The sequence below is a fragment of the Sinohyriopsis cumingii genome, chromosome 7 (assembly GCF_028554795.1).
Source record: "Sinohyriopsis cumingii isolate HCF-2022 chromosome 7, ASM2855479v2, whole genome shotgun sequence".
NCBI lineage: Eukaryota > Metazoa > Mollusca > Bivalvia > Unionida > Unionidae > Sinohyriopsis > Sinohyriopsis cumingii.
In genome coordinates, this window is record NC_142967.1 from 18,358,693 (window position 1) to 18,379,562 (window position 20,870).

General features: G+C 34.7%; 1 protein-coding gene across 3 annotated transcripts in view; it reads right to left on the reverse strand.

Moving 5' to 3' along the window:
- Window positions 1–20,870, reverse strand: part of LOC149794806 (nicotinamide/nicotinic acid mononucleotide adenylyltransferase 1-like) — a 104,201-nt gene that overhangs the window by 49,177 nt on the left and 34,154 nt on the right. For all 3 annotated transcript variants that reach the window (XM_089964453.1, XM_089964452.1, XM_089964454.1), the window contains exons 3-5: window positions 19,015–19,082; window positions 4,869–5,014; window positions 1,441–1,562 (exon numbers count right to left, since the gene is read on the reverse strand). In XM_089964453.1, coding sequence (XP_089820579.1) covers window positions 1,441–1,562; window positions 4,869–5,014; window positions 19,015–19,082 — 336 coding nt within the window. The remainder of the gene's footprint in view (window positions 1–1,440; window positions 1,563–4,868; window positions 5,015–19,014; window positions 19,083–20,870) is intronic.

Here is a 20,870-nt window from a genome sequence, read left to right on the forward strand (position 1 = left end):
TTGGAAAATACATATACAACACAAATGCTTTTTTATAAACATTTTTATACCTCAGATAAATGCAATGAGTTCTAGGGAAAAATTCCATAACTTTTCAAGAATAAAACAAACACACTCAAAATTCAATAAGTTTTAAAAGCAGCCCCTAAATTCAAATATGTGACAAGGTGGTACGAACAATGTGGAACCAGCAGAGACTCTGACCCAATCTACAAGTTAATCTGAATTATTCAATTTGCAATTTAAAAGATTGGGCTATAGTAGCCCAGGTAGGCTGCCTCAGTGTGTTCATGGGAAAGGCACTAGACTCTAATTTCCTCAGCATGACACCCACACAGCCCAGCCCAGGTAGGCTGCCACACTGTGTTGACGGGAAAGGCACTAGACTCTAACTTTGTCAGTATGACAACCCCACAGGCCAGCCCTGGTAGACTGACTCAGTGTGTTCATGGGAAAGGCACTAGACTCTAATTTCCTCAGCATGACACCCATAAAACAGCCCAGCCCAGGTAGGCTGCCACAATGTGTTGATGGGAAAGGCACTAGACTTTAATTTCCTCAGCATGACACCCACACAGCCCAGCCCATGTCGGCTGCCTCAGTGTGTTCATGGGAAAGGCACTAGACTCTAATTTCCACAGCATGACACCCACACACTCCAGCCCATGTCGGCTGCCTCAGTGTGTTCATGGGAAAGGCACTAGACTCTAATTTCCACAGCATGACACCCACACAGCCCAGCACAGATAGGCTGCCTCAGTGTGTTCATGGGACAGGCACTAGACTCTTATTTCCTCAGGATGACACCCATACAGGCCAGCCCAGCTAGGCTGCCTCAGAGTGTTCATTGGAAAGGCACTAGACTCTTATTTCCTCAGCATGACACCCCCACAGGCCAGCCCAGCTAGGCTGCCTCAGTGTGTTCATGGGAAAGGCACTAGACTCTTATTTCCTCAGCATGACATAGCCAATTCAAACACCTTAACAAGCAGCCAAGACTTGATATGCTTTACTTATGGCAAGTCTAGAACTAGCAACAAAGCTTTGCTATATATGGCTGGGGTGAGTTTTGAATTAGGTGGTTTGATATGTCTGTATTTATCACACCCCTTATTATACAGAACATGTAAACCGTGCTGAATTATGTACGCAAAATTAATGACATCAAGTGTATGCAAAGCCAAACAAAGTTCATGGTGACCAGGACAAGTCCAGCATCCAGGTGACTAAGATGAGTCCTGCATCCAGGTGACCAAAATGAGTCCTACATCTGGGTTAAAAAAAATGAGTCCTACATCTGGATGACCTAGATTAGTCATGCATCCAGGTAACCATGATGATTCCTGCATCTGAAGTGCATCATAATGAGGGTTCTCTATATCTTGCTATTTGCAGATAACCTGTAGAAATGGAGTCATTGCATTCTCTGTCTGAACTCACATCTTCATCTTTCCAGAGTCCTGGGGTCCCAAATGACTCAAGTAAGTCCCCTCCACACAGCAACTTCAGTGACACCTGGTCATTGTCATGATGATATGGACTGGGCCCCCGATCTATTTCTTCTGCATGAAAGAAAGCACATCTTTATTGCATTGCTTAACAGACAATATAGAACTGTATTTGTCCAGTAAGTTCCTCAGAGTTCTCACTGTGATTTTAAAGTTCCTAACCTGGAAAAGTATGAAGTTCCAAAACAAAATGTAGTCACAATCCTAAAATCTGAATTGCGATGAATGATTATGTTATAATGGTAGAAAAAGAAATTGTATTGAGAAAAGAACTGGCCAACGGTAAGCATTATTTTACAGTTTTTCATAAATAAATGAAATGCATAAAAGGCAATACTCAATTACATGACATCTGAATTTTAAGAGGAAGTCACCTTTTTAAAAATCAGTTGTGAAATGTTTGCAAGAAAAATTAGAATTGATCAGCCCTGTATCATGAATCATTATTAATAATGATGACAAGAGGTACGTTTTTAGTGATTCTTTTCTTTAAAATATGAAATCTCAATTTAAGAATAAAAGCAATGTGTGTTATGAACATAAAAATAATCCAACCTATCATTTATCAGTTTTCATTAATTTTATATACATTCTCCAAATTATTTTTCTTTTCCAATTAACAGGTCATCAATTTATGCTAAATTATATATTTCTGAAGATTTCTTCCTCCAAAAATAAACTCTACAATGTCACCAATTCAACTTTGAATTTATGTTACAGTTGGCAGATGCTTTAAAATCTAGTTCAGTTCATTTTTCTGAGAGCACATTTTTTAAACACTGAAATAAATTACGATCTGAAATAACTGACCCAATCAGTTGATTTTGGAGACTGCACAACATCAAATATATTTCATGTGCTACTATATGCTGCACTCTGGATCCCAAAAGGATGGATTGTGTCCTTAAACTTGGGGAACACAACATTTGAAAGAGAGAAATGAAAATAGTCAATAGTACTTTAAACATGGGAACACACAGCATTTGAAAGGGAGAAAATCTGGGGATTTAATATGTGTATTAATCATTAATTCAACCTCAAAATAAATTGATCTTTGTCTACATCAGTGTTTATGCCTTTAACCTAAAAAATATGTTCACTAATGTCAAAGACCACACCGCAAACTCGTTTGACTCATTACAAACCCTGCATGTTTTTGTAGGCCAAATATGTTGTCAATGGCTATTAATTACTGTCACAGTTTTCAATGCATTTTACAACCTTGGCCATTGCTACAGTTTTCATCATATTTACAGCTTTGGCCATTGCTAACTCCAAAAGAGATACAGAAGGATGTGCATTCAATAGAAGTAATGTAGTAGCAATGTATTTCATTACATTTACCTGGTGAAAAATTTCACGTACTGGGCATCCAGGAGTTAATATCTGCGGCACAAATTTTGAAAATTCCGTCAGAAAGATTTTCAAAATGGTCAAAATGCCAGCCATGTTGGATGTCAGCTCAGCACAAGTTTCATTTAGGACCAACTAGACATGATAAGAAACAAACCACATGCAGCTATAGCCAACTATGACAAGTAGTGATAACATGAAAACTACAAGCAGCTATAGCCATCTATGACAAGTAGTGACAATATGAAAACCACAAGAAGCTATAGCCATCTGACTATGACAAGTAGTGATAATATGAAAACCACAAGCAGCTATAGCCATCTGACTATGACAAGTAGTGATAACATGAAAACCGCATACAGCTATAGCCATCTGACTATGACAAGTAGTGACAACATGAAAACCAGAAGCAGCTATAGCCATCTGACTATGACAAGTAGTGATAACATGAAAACTACAAGCAGCTATAGCCATCTGACTATGACAAGTAGTAATAACATGAAAACCACAAGCAGCTATAGCCATTTGGCTTCGACAAGTAGTGATAACATGAAAACCACAAGCAGCTATAGCCATCTGACTATGACAAGTAGTGATAACAAGATCTGGTGGCATGTACTTATTCAGTACCAAGTGAACATTATGCAGCTTTTGTAGTGAAAACCCACTGTTTATGTGACCATCCATTCAGACGAAGGGGCAACATTTTCATTTAGAAAACCAAAAGTTGGCAATCCATTCTGGAGTAGTGTTAATAAGAGTTTCAAGCAATATTAAATCTTGGATTAGCATCAATTTCATCTTGGGCCAACTACACATCATAAAACGCTATTTTGGGAAAAACTCCACGTCAATATAACTATCCATTCAAAACAAGTACCCATAACAAGAATTTTAAACTGGTCACTATGGCAGCCACATTTGATTGGCACCTTTTTCACCAAGGACCAACTAGAGATCATATGAAGTCTTTAATTGAAAAACCTCTGTATATATGACTATTTATTCAGGATGAGCAGAAATGGTAAGATGGCAATTATGGCAGCTATACTGGATGTCAGAAAATCACGATTTTCACCTAGGACCAACCAGAACTTTGAATGAATGTCCTTGTAAACATTCACGAAAATCCTAACCCTTTCATCAGTGATAACAAAATTGTCATAATAGATGACAAATGATGTACAAAAGGTCATCATGTAAGATGTTATGGTTAATGATCTACAGTGATGACTAATCAAAATGCCGATGAATTTAACTGCTTTGTGATTCGGTTTTTTCATGATACCAACTTTTTGGTGGAACATAAATTTGTGGATTTTGAAAGGAGTCCTATTTTGACCAGAAGGATTCTTCACTAGGTCTTTAAGACCGTAACAATAACAAAATCAAGGAAAACTGATACCCCCAAAATAGCTAATTAACAGAATCCTCAGATTCTGGTCATGTTTTATTGCAATCTTGCTACTTTCCTTTAGATTCCAGTTGAGTTCTACACTCTTGCTAATTTGCTTTAGATTCGATTGTGTTCTACACTCTTGCTAATTTGCTTTAGATTCTAGTTGATTCCTACACTCTTGCTAATTTGCTTTAGATTCCAGTTGTGTTCTACACTCTTGCTAATTTGCTTCAGATTCTAGTTGTGTTCTACACTCTTGCTAATTTGCTTTAGATTCTAGTTGAGTTCTACACTCTTGCTAATTTGCTTTAGATTCGATTGTGTTCTACACTCTTGCTAATTTGCTTTAGATTCTAGTTGTGTTCTACACTCTTGCTAATTTGCTTTAGATTCTAGTTGAGTTTTACACTCCTGTTAACTTGTTTCTTTTCTGATTATAGTTCAATTGAAGCTACATGTTTAAAATATGAGAAGAATGCAAAAAGTACAACATACTGAACAATGATGTGAAATTAAGGATAAACACCAAGTAAATTACATCTTCAAAAATTTAGTAAAACTGACAAAGATTTGATTAAAATTACAGACAATGGCAACATTATGAATACCATCTATTTTTCTGTTTTTGCGTCTCTTTTTGTTAGGTGTTTCTGTGATGCTTTTATTCATCTGATTTTCAAGCTCTACACGAAAGTGGGATAGAACTCGAGCTGTCTCAGTCCACGTGGGTTGTTCACATTCCCATGTGTCAAGTCTGGAAATCATGAGAAGAAATATTGTTAATGTCATGTATACAATGTTTTAAAAACTGATCTAATATTCATAATATTGCATACATGCATGCCATATCGACCAAGATATAATGTCCTATGTGTCAAAATATTATCACAAACATGCACACACGTATGGAAGCACACACACCATATGCAACGCATATAATATCTTCGATGTCCCATGTCAAAATACTAAGATGCCAAGATCTACAATATATAACGTTATGGGTGTCTTGGTAAAAAGACTATTCATCTTGCATGATCAGGAAATTAACCTTATTTTGTCATATTGTTGGAACCATATGTCATTCCTAATTATAATAATGCCATATGTGATTCCTAATAATAATAATGCCATGTCATTCCTAATTATAATAATGCCATATGTGATTCTTAATAATAATGTCATGTCATTCCTAATAATAATAATGCCATGTCATTCCTAATTATAATAATGCCATATGTCATTCCTAATCATAATAATGCCATGTCATTCCTAATTATAATAATGCCATGTCATTCCTAATTATAATAATGCCATGTCATTCCTAGTTACAATAATGCCATGTCATTCCTAATTATAATAATGCCATATGTGATTCTTAATAATAATGTCATGTCATTCCTAATAATAATAATGCCATGTCATTCCTAATTATAATAATGCCATATGTCATTCCTAATCATAATAATGCCATGTCATTCCTAATTATAATAATGCCATGTCATTCCTAGTTACAATAATGCCATGTCATTCCTAATTATAATAATGCCATATGTCATTCCTAATTATAATAATGCCATATGTCATTCCTAATAATAATAATGCCATATGTCATTCCTAATCATAATAATGCCATGTCATTCCTAATTATAATAATGCCATGTCATTCCTAGTTACAATAATGCCATGTCATTCCTAATTATAATAATGCCATATGTCATTCCTAATTATAATAATGCCATATGTCATTCCTAATAATAATAATGCCATGTCATTCCTAATTATAATGCCATATGTCATTCCTAATAATAATAATGCCATGTCATTCCTAGTTACAATAATGCCATGTCATTCCTAATTATAATAATGCCATGTCATTCCTAATTATAATGCTATATATCATTTCTAATTATAATAATGCCATGTCATTCCTAATTATAATAATGCCATGTCATTCCTAGTTACAATAATGCCATATGTCATTCCTAATAATAATAATGCCATGTCATTCCTAATTATAATAATGCCATATGTCATTCCTAATCATAATAATGCCATGTCATTCCTAATCATAATAATGCCATGTCATTCCTAATTATAATAATGCCATGTCATTCCTAGTTACAATAATGCCATGTCATTCCTAATTATAATAATGCCATATGTCATTCCTAATTATAATGCTATATATCATTTCTAATTATAATAATGCCATGTCATTCCTAATAATAATAATGCTATGTCATTCCTAATTATAAGTATGCCACGTCACTCCTAATTATAACAATGCCATATTCATTCCTAATTATAATGCCATATGTCATTCCTAATTATAATGCTATATATCATTTCTAATTATAATAATGCCATGTCATTCCTAATAATAATAATGCCATGTCATTCCTAATTATAAGTATGCCACGTCACTCCTAATTATAACAATGCCATGTCATTCCTAATTATAATGCCATATGTCATTCCTAATTATAATGCCATATGTCATTCCTAATCATAATAATGCCACATGTCATTTCTAATTATAATAAAGACATAATTTGTCAGAACATCTGCAGTGCAATTCCATGTTTCCTCAGGTTCCAAATAACATTTGACCACTACACCTATAAGAACAATGCTACATATAACAAGGTTCCAGTTGGAAGCCACAGTGTAAATTCATCCATTCAAGAGGAGGTGAAACAAGAAGCCATATTTCATTGGGACCAAACAGATAGCATTACAAGTCTTTCTTGTAAGCAACCTATGGTTGCCATTTGGGACATCTAATCAGTTCCATTTTCAACAAAAACCAACTAGAGGTCATAAGAAGTCTTCTGGTGAAAACCCCATGGTGATTTCACTTTATATTTAGGAGAATCCGTAACAAAACTGGATGATGGCTGCCATGGTGGCCATACTGGTTGGCAACTTTTCACCTAGGACCAAGAAGTCATCATATGAGGTCGTCTGGTGAAAACTACATGTTTATTTGACCATCCATTCAGGAGTAAAAGTGATAAGAAATTCCTGATAGCTGGCCATAGTTTAAGTGCCATTTTCATTTAAGACCAAGTCAACATACGAGTTTCATTATGGTCACTGTGGTGGCCATACTGGATAGTGTTGGCACTATTATCATTTAGGACCAAGTCAACATCAGAAGCCTTCTGGTAAAAACACATGCCAATAGGAATTTCTGCTCAGGAGAAGTAGCCATAACAATATATAAAAGATGGATGTTGTGATCATTATCAGATAAGCAGAAATTTAAATAAGGATGAATCAAACATCATAATAAGTCCTTAGTAAAAACTCCATGTTGATGTGGCCATCCATTCTAGACAAAGGGCAATAACAAAATTTTCATTATGATCACTTTGGTGGCCACTGTTGGCACTATTATCATTTATGACCAACCAAACTCTTGAGATGAATGTGTCATCTGATAGGAACCCCAATATGATACATGACACCCATTTCAGAAAGACTATAACTATATCCAATTTGATCCCTTCATGTCAAATGGCTCAAAATTATGGAAAAGAAAGTGTAATTTAAAAAAAATCAACAAATGATACCATGAAACTAGCCAATAAGATAAGACCCCCAATGTAGTATACAACACACCTGCTAATTGTATGTGTATATATATATATATATATATATATATATATATATATATATATATATATATATATATATATATATATATAAAACAGCCATGACCTTGCTCATTAGACCCCCTTCTCCCAATGTGGAAGGTGACTCACCTTCTAGTGATACTGTGCACAAATACAAAGTTCAATGAGTGGAAAGGAAAATGTAGAATAAAAGGTAAAATAATGCATCATGTCCTTGAGCCTGAATACAGCATACCCAATGTGGTACATGACAACTCTTCTTGTGACGATGCATAAGAATACCATGTATCATCACAGAATTTCAAACAATTTTTAAGTTATAGAGACCAGGGAAAAATGTGATGGAAAAGGTAAAATATTGAGCTTTGACCATGATCTTAGGACTTCCAATATGGTATACAATGTACCTTCTATTGATGATGTAAAAGTGTACCACATTTCATTCCTTGACCTCTAACAGCTTGAAAACTACACAACAGAAGAAAAATTGATGGAAAACATAAAATACAGAGCCATGACCTTGACCCTGAATATAGCATACCCAATGAGGTACAAGACATCTTTTAATGATGATGCATCGTATATAAAGTATCATCAATTAATCTTGAACAGCTTTACAGTATTAAAGCTAAAGATAAAATATTAGAGAAAACACTCAACCAAGATACTGTCCTTGACCCCCCAAATATGGTATACAATGCAACTTCTAGTGTCAAATTTACAATGTACAAATTTCATTCTTTAATATCAAACAGTTTTAAAACTAAAGAGCAGATGGAAAAATATTAATGAAAATGTTAAATACTGAACAATGACCTTGACCTTGAACCCAACAAGTGGTATGTGACACACCTTCTAGTGATGATGTATCAGCATACTAAATATCAATCAGTCTCAAATGGCTTTATAGTTATAGAATGGAAGGGAAAACATCATGAAAACTCTTATGTACCTTTGAGTAATAAGTACAAGAAAGCCTTATTTTATAATCTTTCTTTTTTATGAAGGGAAGTATTATGTATATCTATATGAGTGTTTAACTTTTTTCCATGATTAAAGATCGTAATGATCATTTATAAACAGGATATCATGTAGCTAATATTTGTCCATGAGTGTATATTAAATTTTAAGATAATAAGCCATAAATAGGTTATTTACTTGGGTTTAGGCTCTACGTAATGAACTTGTTTACAGTTTGGGGTAATCTTCTATTGCGTGATTAACTCAGATGGGTTGCATTGCAGCACATCACATAGGAGGTATTGTAACACAGACTCTTAAGAGAGTTATTGTTATCTGAAATAAGAACGAAGTGAACAATTATTCATATCTAATTTTATTACTGCTCTTATTTAACTTTCAGTTTGCAGAATTATTTAATGTTGTGTTTAAATTTTTTAATTTGAGTTGAATCATTTATTTAAATTAATTAATGGAATTACCAAGTACTCATATGGCTGGTTGAACTAAATACTATTTTGGGATTGTTGTGAATTTATTCAAAGGAGTTGGGGACAATGGAATTATGAGACATCACAACTGTTAGCACTTCAGCACATATAAGGCTATTGATAAATCAGCAAATTCAAGACCTGGAATTCATTCAGAAGAGTATTCATTTGGACTTGTGATAGAATGGTTAGAATTATGTTGTGTTTAATTCACAATACTGGAAGTTCCTCTTAAATATTTGTTTTATAACTTAGAGAATTAAATTATTTGTTATGTTTTACATAACTTGTAGGTTTTGCTTCAATATGTTATTAAGTCTAAGACAAAACAAAAACGCATATTTTGTCATAGCCTTGCTCTTGAAGTAAGAACTTCCAATTTTGTGATATGCAGCATACCAGAAAGTCAGGTTATAATTTAATTTTTCTTATCTACAAACACAAGCGACTGCCGATGTCCATGATGACTCACTCTGATAAATTTTCAATTTAAAGACTAAAATGGCAAATAACTAATAATTATTTATGACTACTGAAGATTAATGTAACTTGTAAATAGTAGTATTGTTTAATATTTATTCCTCACCTATTGTGTCAGTATGTGTATCAATATGGCAGTACATATGTAGAGGCCAGAAAAGAATTGACCCTAATGATGATTACATGATAAATGAGGGGATATGATGATTACAATGGGAAGGGGTGATCCCCAATGAGGATTACAATGGGAAGGGAGAGGGCTTATAATGATTACAATTGGAAAAGGGGGGACCCTGATGACGATTACACTTGAAAAAGGGGTATGATGATTACAAATAAGGAAAAGGAGGGACCCTGATGATGATTACAATTGGAAAGGGGGTGGGGCTGATGATAATTAGAATAGGAATGGGGGGACCCTGATGATGATTACAGTGGGAAAAGGGGGGCATTGGTTTAGCATCTGATACTAGTATTGGGAGTGACAATTTGGCCAATTAAAGTTAAAAGACACAGCATAACTAGAATCAAGATATTGATAATGATCTCAAAAATCAAACACCGACTTCAATATGATGAATATGAAAATTGATTTCTTTTTTCAACTGCACCAAAATAGAATAGAAAAATACACGTCAAGGTTATGTATAAGCAGTTTTTCAATTTTCAGATGAACTTTTATAATAAGCAATGCACATATAAACAAAAACATGGTTCATACAAAAGTCCTAGGACTAAATCTAAGGTCTTTCAAAAGCTTTTTCAAGGACTTGTTATAGTTTTTTTTGTGGGGTATTTAAATTTGTTAACCCACTTCTGGAGTCAAATTCTGAAACCTCTTACAGTTACAATGTATTTATGTTAAGTCCATCTTCCAAAATTTTTAAATGTGTGAGAGAAAAAAAATCTTACAGTATATACAGCACATCAACATATATACAATACTGGCACTGCCAATAAAGGTTACTTCCATTATAATTTTAAATGTGTACTTTGTCAAATACTTTTATCATATCTTCCAAGATATGTCAATTCTCTACATATTTACTGCTTTAAGTATTCTACTATATCATTCAACTTTTCTTTAAATTATTTAATTCCTGGGTCTTTCCTTTAGACTAAATGGTAAATGTTAGTTGCACTATGGCTTTTGCCTTCTAACTGTCATCTTTAAATGTGATTGCTTGGGAGGGAGACTGACCCAAATAAAGGGTGTATCCATCAGAAGGGGAAGGGGGGATCTGCAGCTGACCAATGCAATTTTTCTCATAATCTTTATCAAAAATGAAATGATCAGTTCCTACTCCGAGGATTCCAACGTTATTGCTGACTGGTTATTTTCACTTCTCAGATATACTGATTCATTTTATAGCAAGAAACACTATCATGTACCCTCTGAACTCTCTAACTGAGGAGTATTTGGCATTTGATCCAACTGCAATTAAGCACTTATTTTCCCCGTCATTAAAGCAGATGCTGATGTTGACATTCACAATGCTTCATTTGCAATCTGCATTAACTGGTTTAGCAATTAGATAACTGAAACAAGTTTTGGAAAATTTGAGTGTAATCATATCACAGCCTGGCCACAGACAAGGGATAATACCAAAGGTATCCAAATAAATGTAATGTGTAATATAACAAGGGATTAAAATATTCACTACACTCGGTTTTCTACCGAAATAATGATACAAACGAATACTTAATAGTAGTAAGAAATAAGAAATAGCAAAATTCAAGAACTTTAAAAGAGTTGTCAAAGCAAATTTTATGCTATGAACTTTTTTTTTAAAGCCCAGATATCAAATTCAAGTTGTTTTTATAAAAAGAAACAGACATAGAATTAACATCTATACATATAGCTAGAAAATTTCAGTGTTGAGGAGGGTCAAATACATCAATAAACCTTGCAAATTTCAATGTGTTCAGAGGGTCAAAAATGTCAATATGTACAGCTTGCAAATTTCGATATGTTGAGGGGGTCAAAAGCATCAATACAACTTGCAAATTTCATTGTGTTTAGAGGGTCAAAAGCATCAATACAGCTTGCAAATTTCATTGTGTTTAGAGGGTCAAAAACATCATTACAGCTTGCAAATTTCAATGTACTGAGGGGGTCAAAAACATCAATATGTACAGCTTGCAAATGTCAATTTGTTTGAGGGGGTCAAAAACATCAATACAACTTGCAAATGTCAATGTGCTGAGGGGGTCAAAAACATCAATACAGCTTGCAAATGTCAATTTGTTTGAGGGAGTCAAAAACATCAATACAGCTTGCAAATGTCAATGTGCTGAGGGGGTCAAAAATGCCAATACAGCTTGCAAATGTCAATGTGTTGAGGGGGTCAAAAACATCAATACAGCTTGCAAATGTCAATGTGCTGAGAGGGTCAAAAACATCAATACAGCTTGCAAATGTCAATTTGTTTGAGGGAGTCAAAAACATCAATACAGCTTGCAAATGTCAATGTGCTGAGGGGGTCAAAAATGCCAATACAGCTTGCAAATGTCAATGTGTTGAGGGGGTCAAAAACATCAATACAGCTTGCAAATGTCAATGTGCTGAGAGGGTCAAAAACATCAATACAGCTTGCAAATGTCAATTTGTTTGAGGGAGTCAAAAACATCAATACAGCTTGCAAATGTCAATGTGCTGAGAGGGTCAAAAACATCAATACAGCTTGCAAATTTCAATATACTGAGAAACTATTAGTTCCTATTACTAATATAAAGATACTTCAATAACTGAAAACTACTAATAATTAATTGCCAAGCATGCCTTTAAATAAGGAAATTGAAAACTATGTTTTTGCACATAATATTCTTTTTCCTTCATTGATCTCATTATAATTATACTGCCACCTTCCCTCTTCAACAATGACACCCTCCCTCATAAAAACTGCCACCCTCCTGTTTAGAAACTTCAACCCTCCTAAAAAATGACTATTCTGTTACATAGAAATGTATGTTAATATCTACTAAATTCTGTGATCATTTTCCTGCTTATGATATTTCATGATAACTTGTTACACTCAAGTTTTCAAACTGTTAGATTCACTTAAATTCCTATTTTCTATAATAATAATTAATTTATGTCGTGCTCTGTTCATTTCGGTTGCAATGCTTCATTCTGGATTCTTTTAAATCATTTCTGTTTAATGTCATTCACTTTTATTCATTTTTTAATAAAGCTATGAACCCTTGAGAAGTCATTCTTTAATACATACTGTACTTACGTCATGTACCACTGAGAAGCCATTTTTAATACATGCCCTACTTCAGTGATGTACCCCTTGCAAAGCCATTTTTTAACACATAACCTACTTCTGTCAAGTACCCTTGAGAAGCCATTCTTTAATACATAATGTACTTCTGTCATGTACCCTTGAGAAGACTTTTTTTAACACATACCCTACTTTTGTTATGTATCCATTGAGAAGACACTTTTAATACATTCCCCCACTTATGCACTCGTGAGAAGCCATTTTTTAATACATGCCCTACTTCTGTCATGTATCCTTGAGAAGCCACTTTTTAATACATGCCCTACTTCAGTCATGTACCAATTGAGATGCCATTCTTTAATACATGCCCTACTTTAGACATGTACCAATTGAGATGCCATTTTTTAATACATGCCCGACTTTGGTTATGTACCTTTGAGAAGCATTTTTTTAATACATGCCATACTACAGTCATGTACCCTTGAGAATCCATTTTTATTATACAAGCCTTACTTCAGTTACATACCCATGAGAAGCCATCTTGAATACATGCCCTACTTCAGTACCTACAAGAAGCCACCACCCACACCCAATTACTTCACCAAGAAAATGGTAGAAGTGTTAACAGAGCAAAATATTTACTTGCCACTGATGTAAAAGTGTTTAAAATAGAACTATTTGATCAGCCTTATTTTATTGTATCTCAAAAAATGTATTAAAAAATGTTTATAATGCTCCAAAGTTAATCTGTAGCAGTAAAGTATGCACTGTCTTCACTTTAAACAATAGATAATTAAAATACAAACCCTAATAGTAGTGCAGTCTTCAAAACAAAGTGCTAGTCCAAAGCCCAAGGCAAGTGCTTATTAACTCAGGCCAGCAAAATTTCTGAGTTCACAGATCCTTTGGTGGAGTAAATATTCAAAAGATACAAATACAAAATGAAGAGGCAAGCAAAATATATTGTCCAAGATCACAGGAAAAAAAACTACTGTCCCCATATCTATCATCCTTTCATCATATGCAAACTGCATCTAAACAAGTATCTAAAACAAATGATCCAGTCATTATATTCTGCTTCTCTCCATTTGCTACCTTAATGCCTGCACATCAGACCTGAAATTACACTATCATTTTTTTCCTTTTTGGAATAATTCAGCCTCTTCTAGTAGCAAAAAAGAGGTGGGAAATATGGACTGCATTATTCAGGGTAATAAATTTCTTACATTTTGGCACCAAAAGATGGCGAAGTTACAAAAATATTTTAAACATGCACAATGGGCCATGTAATGGTAAACTGTTTACATTAAAGTGTTCTTTTTAAGCTGTCAATACTGATCCAGATATCTGTACTGTGAAGGCTGATTAGTGCTGTCCACATTGATCCAGATATCTGTACTGTGAAGGCTGATTAGTGCTGTCCTCATTGATCCAGATATCTGTACTGTGAAGGCTGATTAGTGCTGTTCTCATTGATCCAGATATCTGTACTGTGAAGGCTGATTAGTGCTGTCCTCATTGATCCAGATATCTGTACTGTGAAGGCTGATTAGTGCTGTTCTCATTGATCCAGATATCTGTACTGTGAAGGCTGATTAGTGCTGTCCTCCTTGATCCAGATATCTGTACTGTGAAGGCTGATTAGTGCTGTTCTCATTGATCCAGATATCTGTACTGTGAAGGCTGATTAGTGCTGTCCACGTTGATCCAGATATCTGTACTGTGAAGGCTGATTAGTGCTGTCCTCATTGATCCAGATATCTGTACTGTGAAGGCTGATTAGTGCTGTCCACGTTGATCCAGATATCTGTTCTGTGAAATATGATTAGTGCTGCCCTCATTGATCCAAATATCTGTATTGTGTGTGTGTGTGATTTGGATTTTAACATAGCTTTAACAATTTTTCAGTCATATCGCTACGATGTCTGCAGTGACAGTTTTATAGTGATGTCTTGCACTGGGGCAACATGCTGCAGACATGTAACATGATGTCCCACCCAGTCACATTATCCTGACATCAGGCCAACCAATCCTAAAACTAACCCCCTAACGCTGAGTGCCAAGCAAGGCAAATGGTTCCCACACTTTTCTAAATATAAATTTCCAGGTCTTTTCCAGGTTTTTTCCAGGATGAAATTAATTTTTTCAAGGTTAACATGTGACCATTACTCAATGGAATTAAAGAACATTTTGGATTATAAAACATGCATTTTCCATCTCTGAAGATGTTTCTCTTTCAAGACTCCAAAATATATGTCAGAAAAGATGATCATGTACAAAACCACAAAATGAGTCACACAAAACAAATCTGACAATATTCCTATAAAACGGCATTTAAAGCCATTTCAATGTACAGAATACAAATTCTAACTTTGCTTTGCTGACCTGCATTATGTTAATATGTGGAAACAACATAATGAACATAAATTATTTTGTTTCCTTTCAAACCTTTAATTCTAAAGAATTCTAGAGCAATATATGTGCATGTTATACAAAGCAAACATTTCCTATCACAGTATGAAAAAAAAACAACAATAAATGCAAAGCATTAGAATCTTATCTTGCAACGAAAAAAGTTAACCCTGAATTTATGTATGCCAATAAAATCTCAAACAAGATTTTTCAACCAACCTAAACTCCTTAACTCATTCGGCCCCAGAGGTTTTTGTCATTTTCGCCTGAAATGTGCGTAGGAAAGACATTTTGGGGCTATTTCTGAATACACTGTAATACATTGGCTTTCAACAGATTTTCCATGAGACTAATGCCTAGTTGTATTAGAAACATCATTTTCCATTGGTTATTTTGCTTGCGCATGAGCAGAAGGGTAAAAGTTGGAGTTTTTTTTTTTTTTGCTTAATGGACCCATCATTTTCGTATGGAGACCGCAATTTATTCCAAATGCCCACCTTATCCTAGTTTTGCAAAGAATCACCTGTCTGTGTGCAGTTAAGACCGGTCTGCCTTAGATCTGAGGCCAAAAGGTCTAAAATCCAGACACAAAATCGCATTCCGACCTCAAGCGAAATTTGGGGGAAAAAAAACGGGTCCAAAAAATGAGGTTTTTCCCTCTATTTTGTAGTGCAACTAGAACTTCCAGATTATTTGGTATCATTTTAGAGCTATATCTGTCTGCTTTTTTTTAATACCACCCACATTGGTGTATCTTATATGACCTTGATGCTGCAGAGCTCGGAAATAGGGTACAGCCTCATCACGCCTACAGACGGGATTGGGGCCGAATCGGCTAAGACAATTTGGTTATAAAAAAAATCATCATTTAAAGACATTTACAAAAGGGTTAATTTAAATTTTTGACAAAAGACCTTCAAAATTATACACTGTTGTATAAACAAGGACTGGATTTTCTGTAAAATCAACTTTTCTTGTAATTTAATAAACCAGTACCCGAACCTGTATAGATACATGGCCTCTTATCGTTTCTTAATATATAATAAAAGGGGCAACAATTTCCCATTTCTCTTTCATTCTATTTAAGACCTGGAACCAATGCTTCAAGCTACATGTCACTGTGTAATAGTTTTGCACCTAAGTTCAGCTCAGAGATTCAAAAAAGTTCTAATCCGGGTTTCTTCCAAATATTCCAACCCCATTTTTTCACATCTGTACATTTATGATGGAATGTGGGTTCAGAGCAATTACATATAAAAAAAATTGGAATCTGCTGCCAACATAAGATAGCTTACCTGTGGGCCTAGCAAATTTAAACTATGTTACATCAACTTGTACCGGCATGAAATCGATAGGAACATTATTTATTTTCTCAAAAATGTCAAGTATTATAATCATTATTTCTTTACTCCGCTGACAGGCTAGACGAAACTATTCATAAATGAAACCTGACCCAGTACTCACCATTTGCATTAATGGTCACATGATTCACAATTCTCATACACAGGTCTCGCTTTAGGTTCCCCAGTTTCTTGGCATAATTGTTTGTTTCTTTCACTAGCTTTTCCACCAGACATTCAGGAAAAAACTTGAAAAAGAAATCTTTCTCACTGCTTAGTGGTCCAAGCTCGATTGTTGAACCAACATGAGAATCAAAATCTTTGATCTCAAACATGGCAAGGTCATCACTCCATTGTGCAAATGAGACTATGTCCACCTTGTCATCCGATAAAAAATCACATCTGGTGTTGAAATGGGACTAACATCAATATCTGATTCATTTTCTATGAATGATCCATAAAACACTTCGATATCGCTTGCACTGAACCCTTTAAAGTTGCTCATATCTGAATCGGAATCCATCTTTGTTTATCTCAACTATATGTGTTTCGTAAAGTGCAGAAAAGGCTTTACAGTGTGTCTAAATTTAGCCTCTCAGCTTTCAAACTTCTCAATGGTTATGATAATCAAAAATATGTAAACTTCTGTACTTTCAACCAATCAACATTTAGTTAACATAGCGGTCATGTCCACATAGTTGCGACACGGGGATTTCAAGTACTGCTGAACTTTATGCACATAAGCGACACTGGGGTAGTAAACTAGGCTTATAGGCGCTGCATATATGCGTCAGTGGGATTCAGGAGCTATTTACAGGAGACGCTTAGATGCAGCAGTCATAGCTAAAGGGTTAAATGAAAGTCTGATACTTTGTAAAAACCAGAAAGAACATATAATTCTCAACATATTTATTTTGAAAACAACTACAAGAAACTTGGCCAGTCTGGTTCCCTGCTTCGTATGTTCCCTGCGTGAGAGAGCACAGGTCAACATGGTAGTCACATGATACAACAAAACTTTGGAAGTTGGTCTCAGAATAAATATAGAGAATGTTGTGCTCTTTCGTTTTTGTATTTTTATTACAACCAGTATACGACTTTCATTTAAAATAATTCTACAATATTTGAAAATGACGGTTGTGCGATTCTGTGTGCTCGTGCCACTAGCAATCAAAATCGTTAATACCAGCTCAAATTTCATCAATGCATTAGTTTTATCGTCTTTCAGCAGATTAAAGACATAATGATTTTAATACTAATTGGTTTTATAAAAAGAATATACACAACTGTAGTGATTTAATATTAAAATAATAGGATCAAGGTAAATGATAAAATAATTGACAGGGATCATAAATATGAGAAAGGCCAAATAAATTCAACCCAGATTAAATTATAAAATCTTTTTTCTGCAAAGCGGGGAAAAAACTGATTACCTGATCCATTTGCTTGTGCCACTAGCAATCAAAATCGCTAATACCAGCTCAAATTTCATCAATGCATTAGTTTTATCGTCTTTCAGCAGATTAAAGACATAATGACTTTAATACTAAATGGATTTAATAAAAAGAATATACACAACTGTAGTGATTTAATAATAAAATAATAGGATCAAGGTAAATGATAAAATAACTGACAGGGATCATAAATATGAGAAAGGCCCAATAAATTCAACCCAGATTACATTATAAAACCTTTTTTTCTGCAAAGCGGGGAAAAAACTGATTATCTGATCCATTTGGCAGTCCTGATAGCTAGATTGCCCTACAAATAAATCCTTTCTTCTGCATTGGTGGGGGGGAGAAAAAAAACTGATTACATGATCCATTTGGCAGTCTTGATGGCCAGATTGCCCTACGAGTCCTTTATTTCTGCAAAGCGGGGAAAAAATTGATTACCTGATCCATTTGGCAGTCTTGATAGCCAGATTGCCCTACGAGTCCTTTTTTCTGCAAAGCGGGGAAAAAACTGATTACCTGATTTATTTGGCAGTCTTGATAGCCAGATTGCCCTACGAGTCCTTTTTTTCTGCAAAGCGGGGAAAAAACTGATTACCTGATCCATTTAGCAGTCTTGATAGCCAGATTGCCCTACAAGTCCTTTTTTCTGCAAAGTGGGGAAAAAACTGATTACCTGATTTATTTGGCAGTCTTGATAGCCAGATTGCCCTACGAGTCTTTTCTGAAAAGCGGGGGAAAAAACTGATTACCTGATCCATTTGGCAGTCTTGATAGCCAGATTGATCATGGCACATCTGTGTTTCGTGGGCACCAGCTCCTGAAAACAAAAACAGCATCAATCAACCAACCAATCAATCCTGTATTATATTAATACAATCAATAAACAAAAATTATGTTTAGTGTGGAAGGGCTAAAATAGTCATTAATGGTTTACAAAAGATATGGGAAAATATTTACTCCATGCCTGGACCTTACATGGAAATCGCTGAATATATACTTCTAGTCCAATAATGTAAGACACCTCCCCTGATATGTATTTTTTGAGTCGCCATGATACTGCCTAAATAAAGTGATAGTGTATAAATAAAGTGATAGTGTAGCATATTCCGAGGTTGACTAACATCGGAACAAGTCAATTTTAAGGAATAAATCTCACAAACCAGTGTAAGGATTTATAGACTAGTCAACCCTTTTGAAGCTGTTCTCTGCTGAAATGGAAGAGACATAAGGGTTTAAAAAGATTTATTGATGGTGTATCTAAATTAGCAATAAGAAAAACTATATCAACTCATTTTTTTAAATTTCTGTAGTTAATACAGTTGGTGTATTTCTGTATCACTATTACCCCTGACAATATTCCAGACGCAGCATGATGTTGGCATTGTAGAACATATTTGTTTTGTTTTTTTAAGGAGAAAAGATTTTATTCTGATCAAGAGATAATGCAGTAATGTTTTTTATGGACTATATCAACCTGCATAATTCTCCAGCTCCAGATATTCCTTACATAATGTCGAGTAGGTTTTCATTTTCAGACTGTCCTGTATCCATTCCTTTTATCATTACTTTCAAGTCCTCTTTCTTAGCTAACATTCTTGATCGATTACCTATGATCATGGCTATTGGTGTAATCAATTAGTGTTTCAGATACCTAGTTGGTACAGGAACTAGCTGTTGATACTTCAGGGAATTCTTTGTTTAATCCAGCTTTGATTGGTGTAAAAAGTATACAATATTGCATATTACTCAGTCTCAGACAGCAATAAAGTTAATGAAGGATGTATTATGTGCCAAACTTCCATATTATGATGCATGCAGTAAATAGACACAATTTAATCCCATCATTTCAAACACTTTGAAAGTTTAAATGAATGTGAAAGACAAACAGAAAGACAGGTGAATAATTGGATAGAAATGCAAATACTTGTGTCCCCTCTTCTTTGCACACAAAAAGAACAAAACTGTAAAATTTTAACTGACAACACTGTGATGGATTGATGGATTTTCACCATCAGCTACAGCTGGGCCAACACTAATGTGTTCAATGGGGCTTAATTGATGGGTATTCTACAGGGAAATGAAATGACAGGATTAACTGAATGTACAGACACTGATATAGGATTTTCCTATCCCATGCCAATACACAAGGCTGATTAATTTTCTCACATTCATGGATGAAAATTGCTGGTTAAAAAAAATGTCATCTCACAGTCTGATATCATGTCAGATAGGATAAAAGCCACATGAAGATATTCCACAAGAAAAACAATTCTACAATGAAGCATGGAATGTGAGGTTTAAAAATTATGATTCAAAGATTCCTAAGTAGGGATGGTCCCAAAATATTTTAGTACGGAGAGAGTCCTAATCCAAACTTGCTTGCAACAGACTGTTTTTCAATATAACTTTAATACTTCTAGATTTAGTTGAAAAGCTTCTTCAAAAATGTGGGTTGAGAAAGGAACCATGGTAGCTCTGTTGGTACAGCATGAAACTCATTGTTGGAGCAGCATCTAATTCATTGTTGGTACAGCATGCAACTCACTGTAAGTACAGCATGTAACTCACTGTTAGTACAGCATGTAACTCATTGTTGGTATAGCAT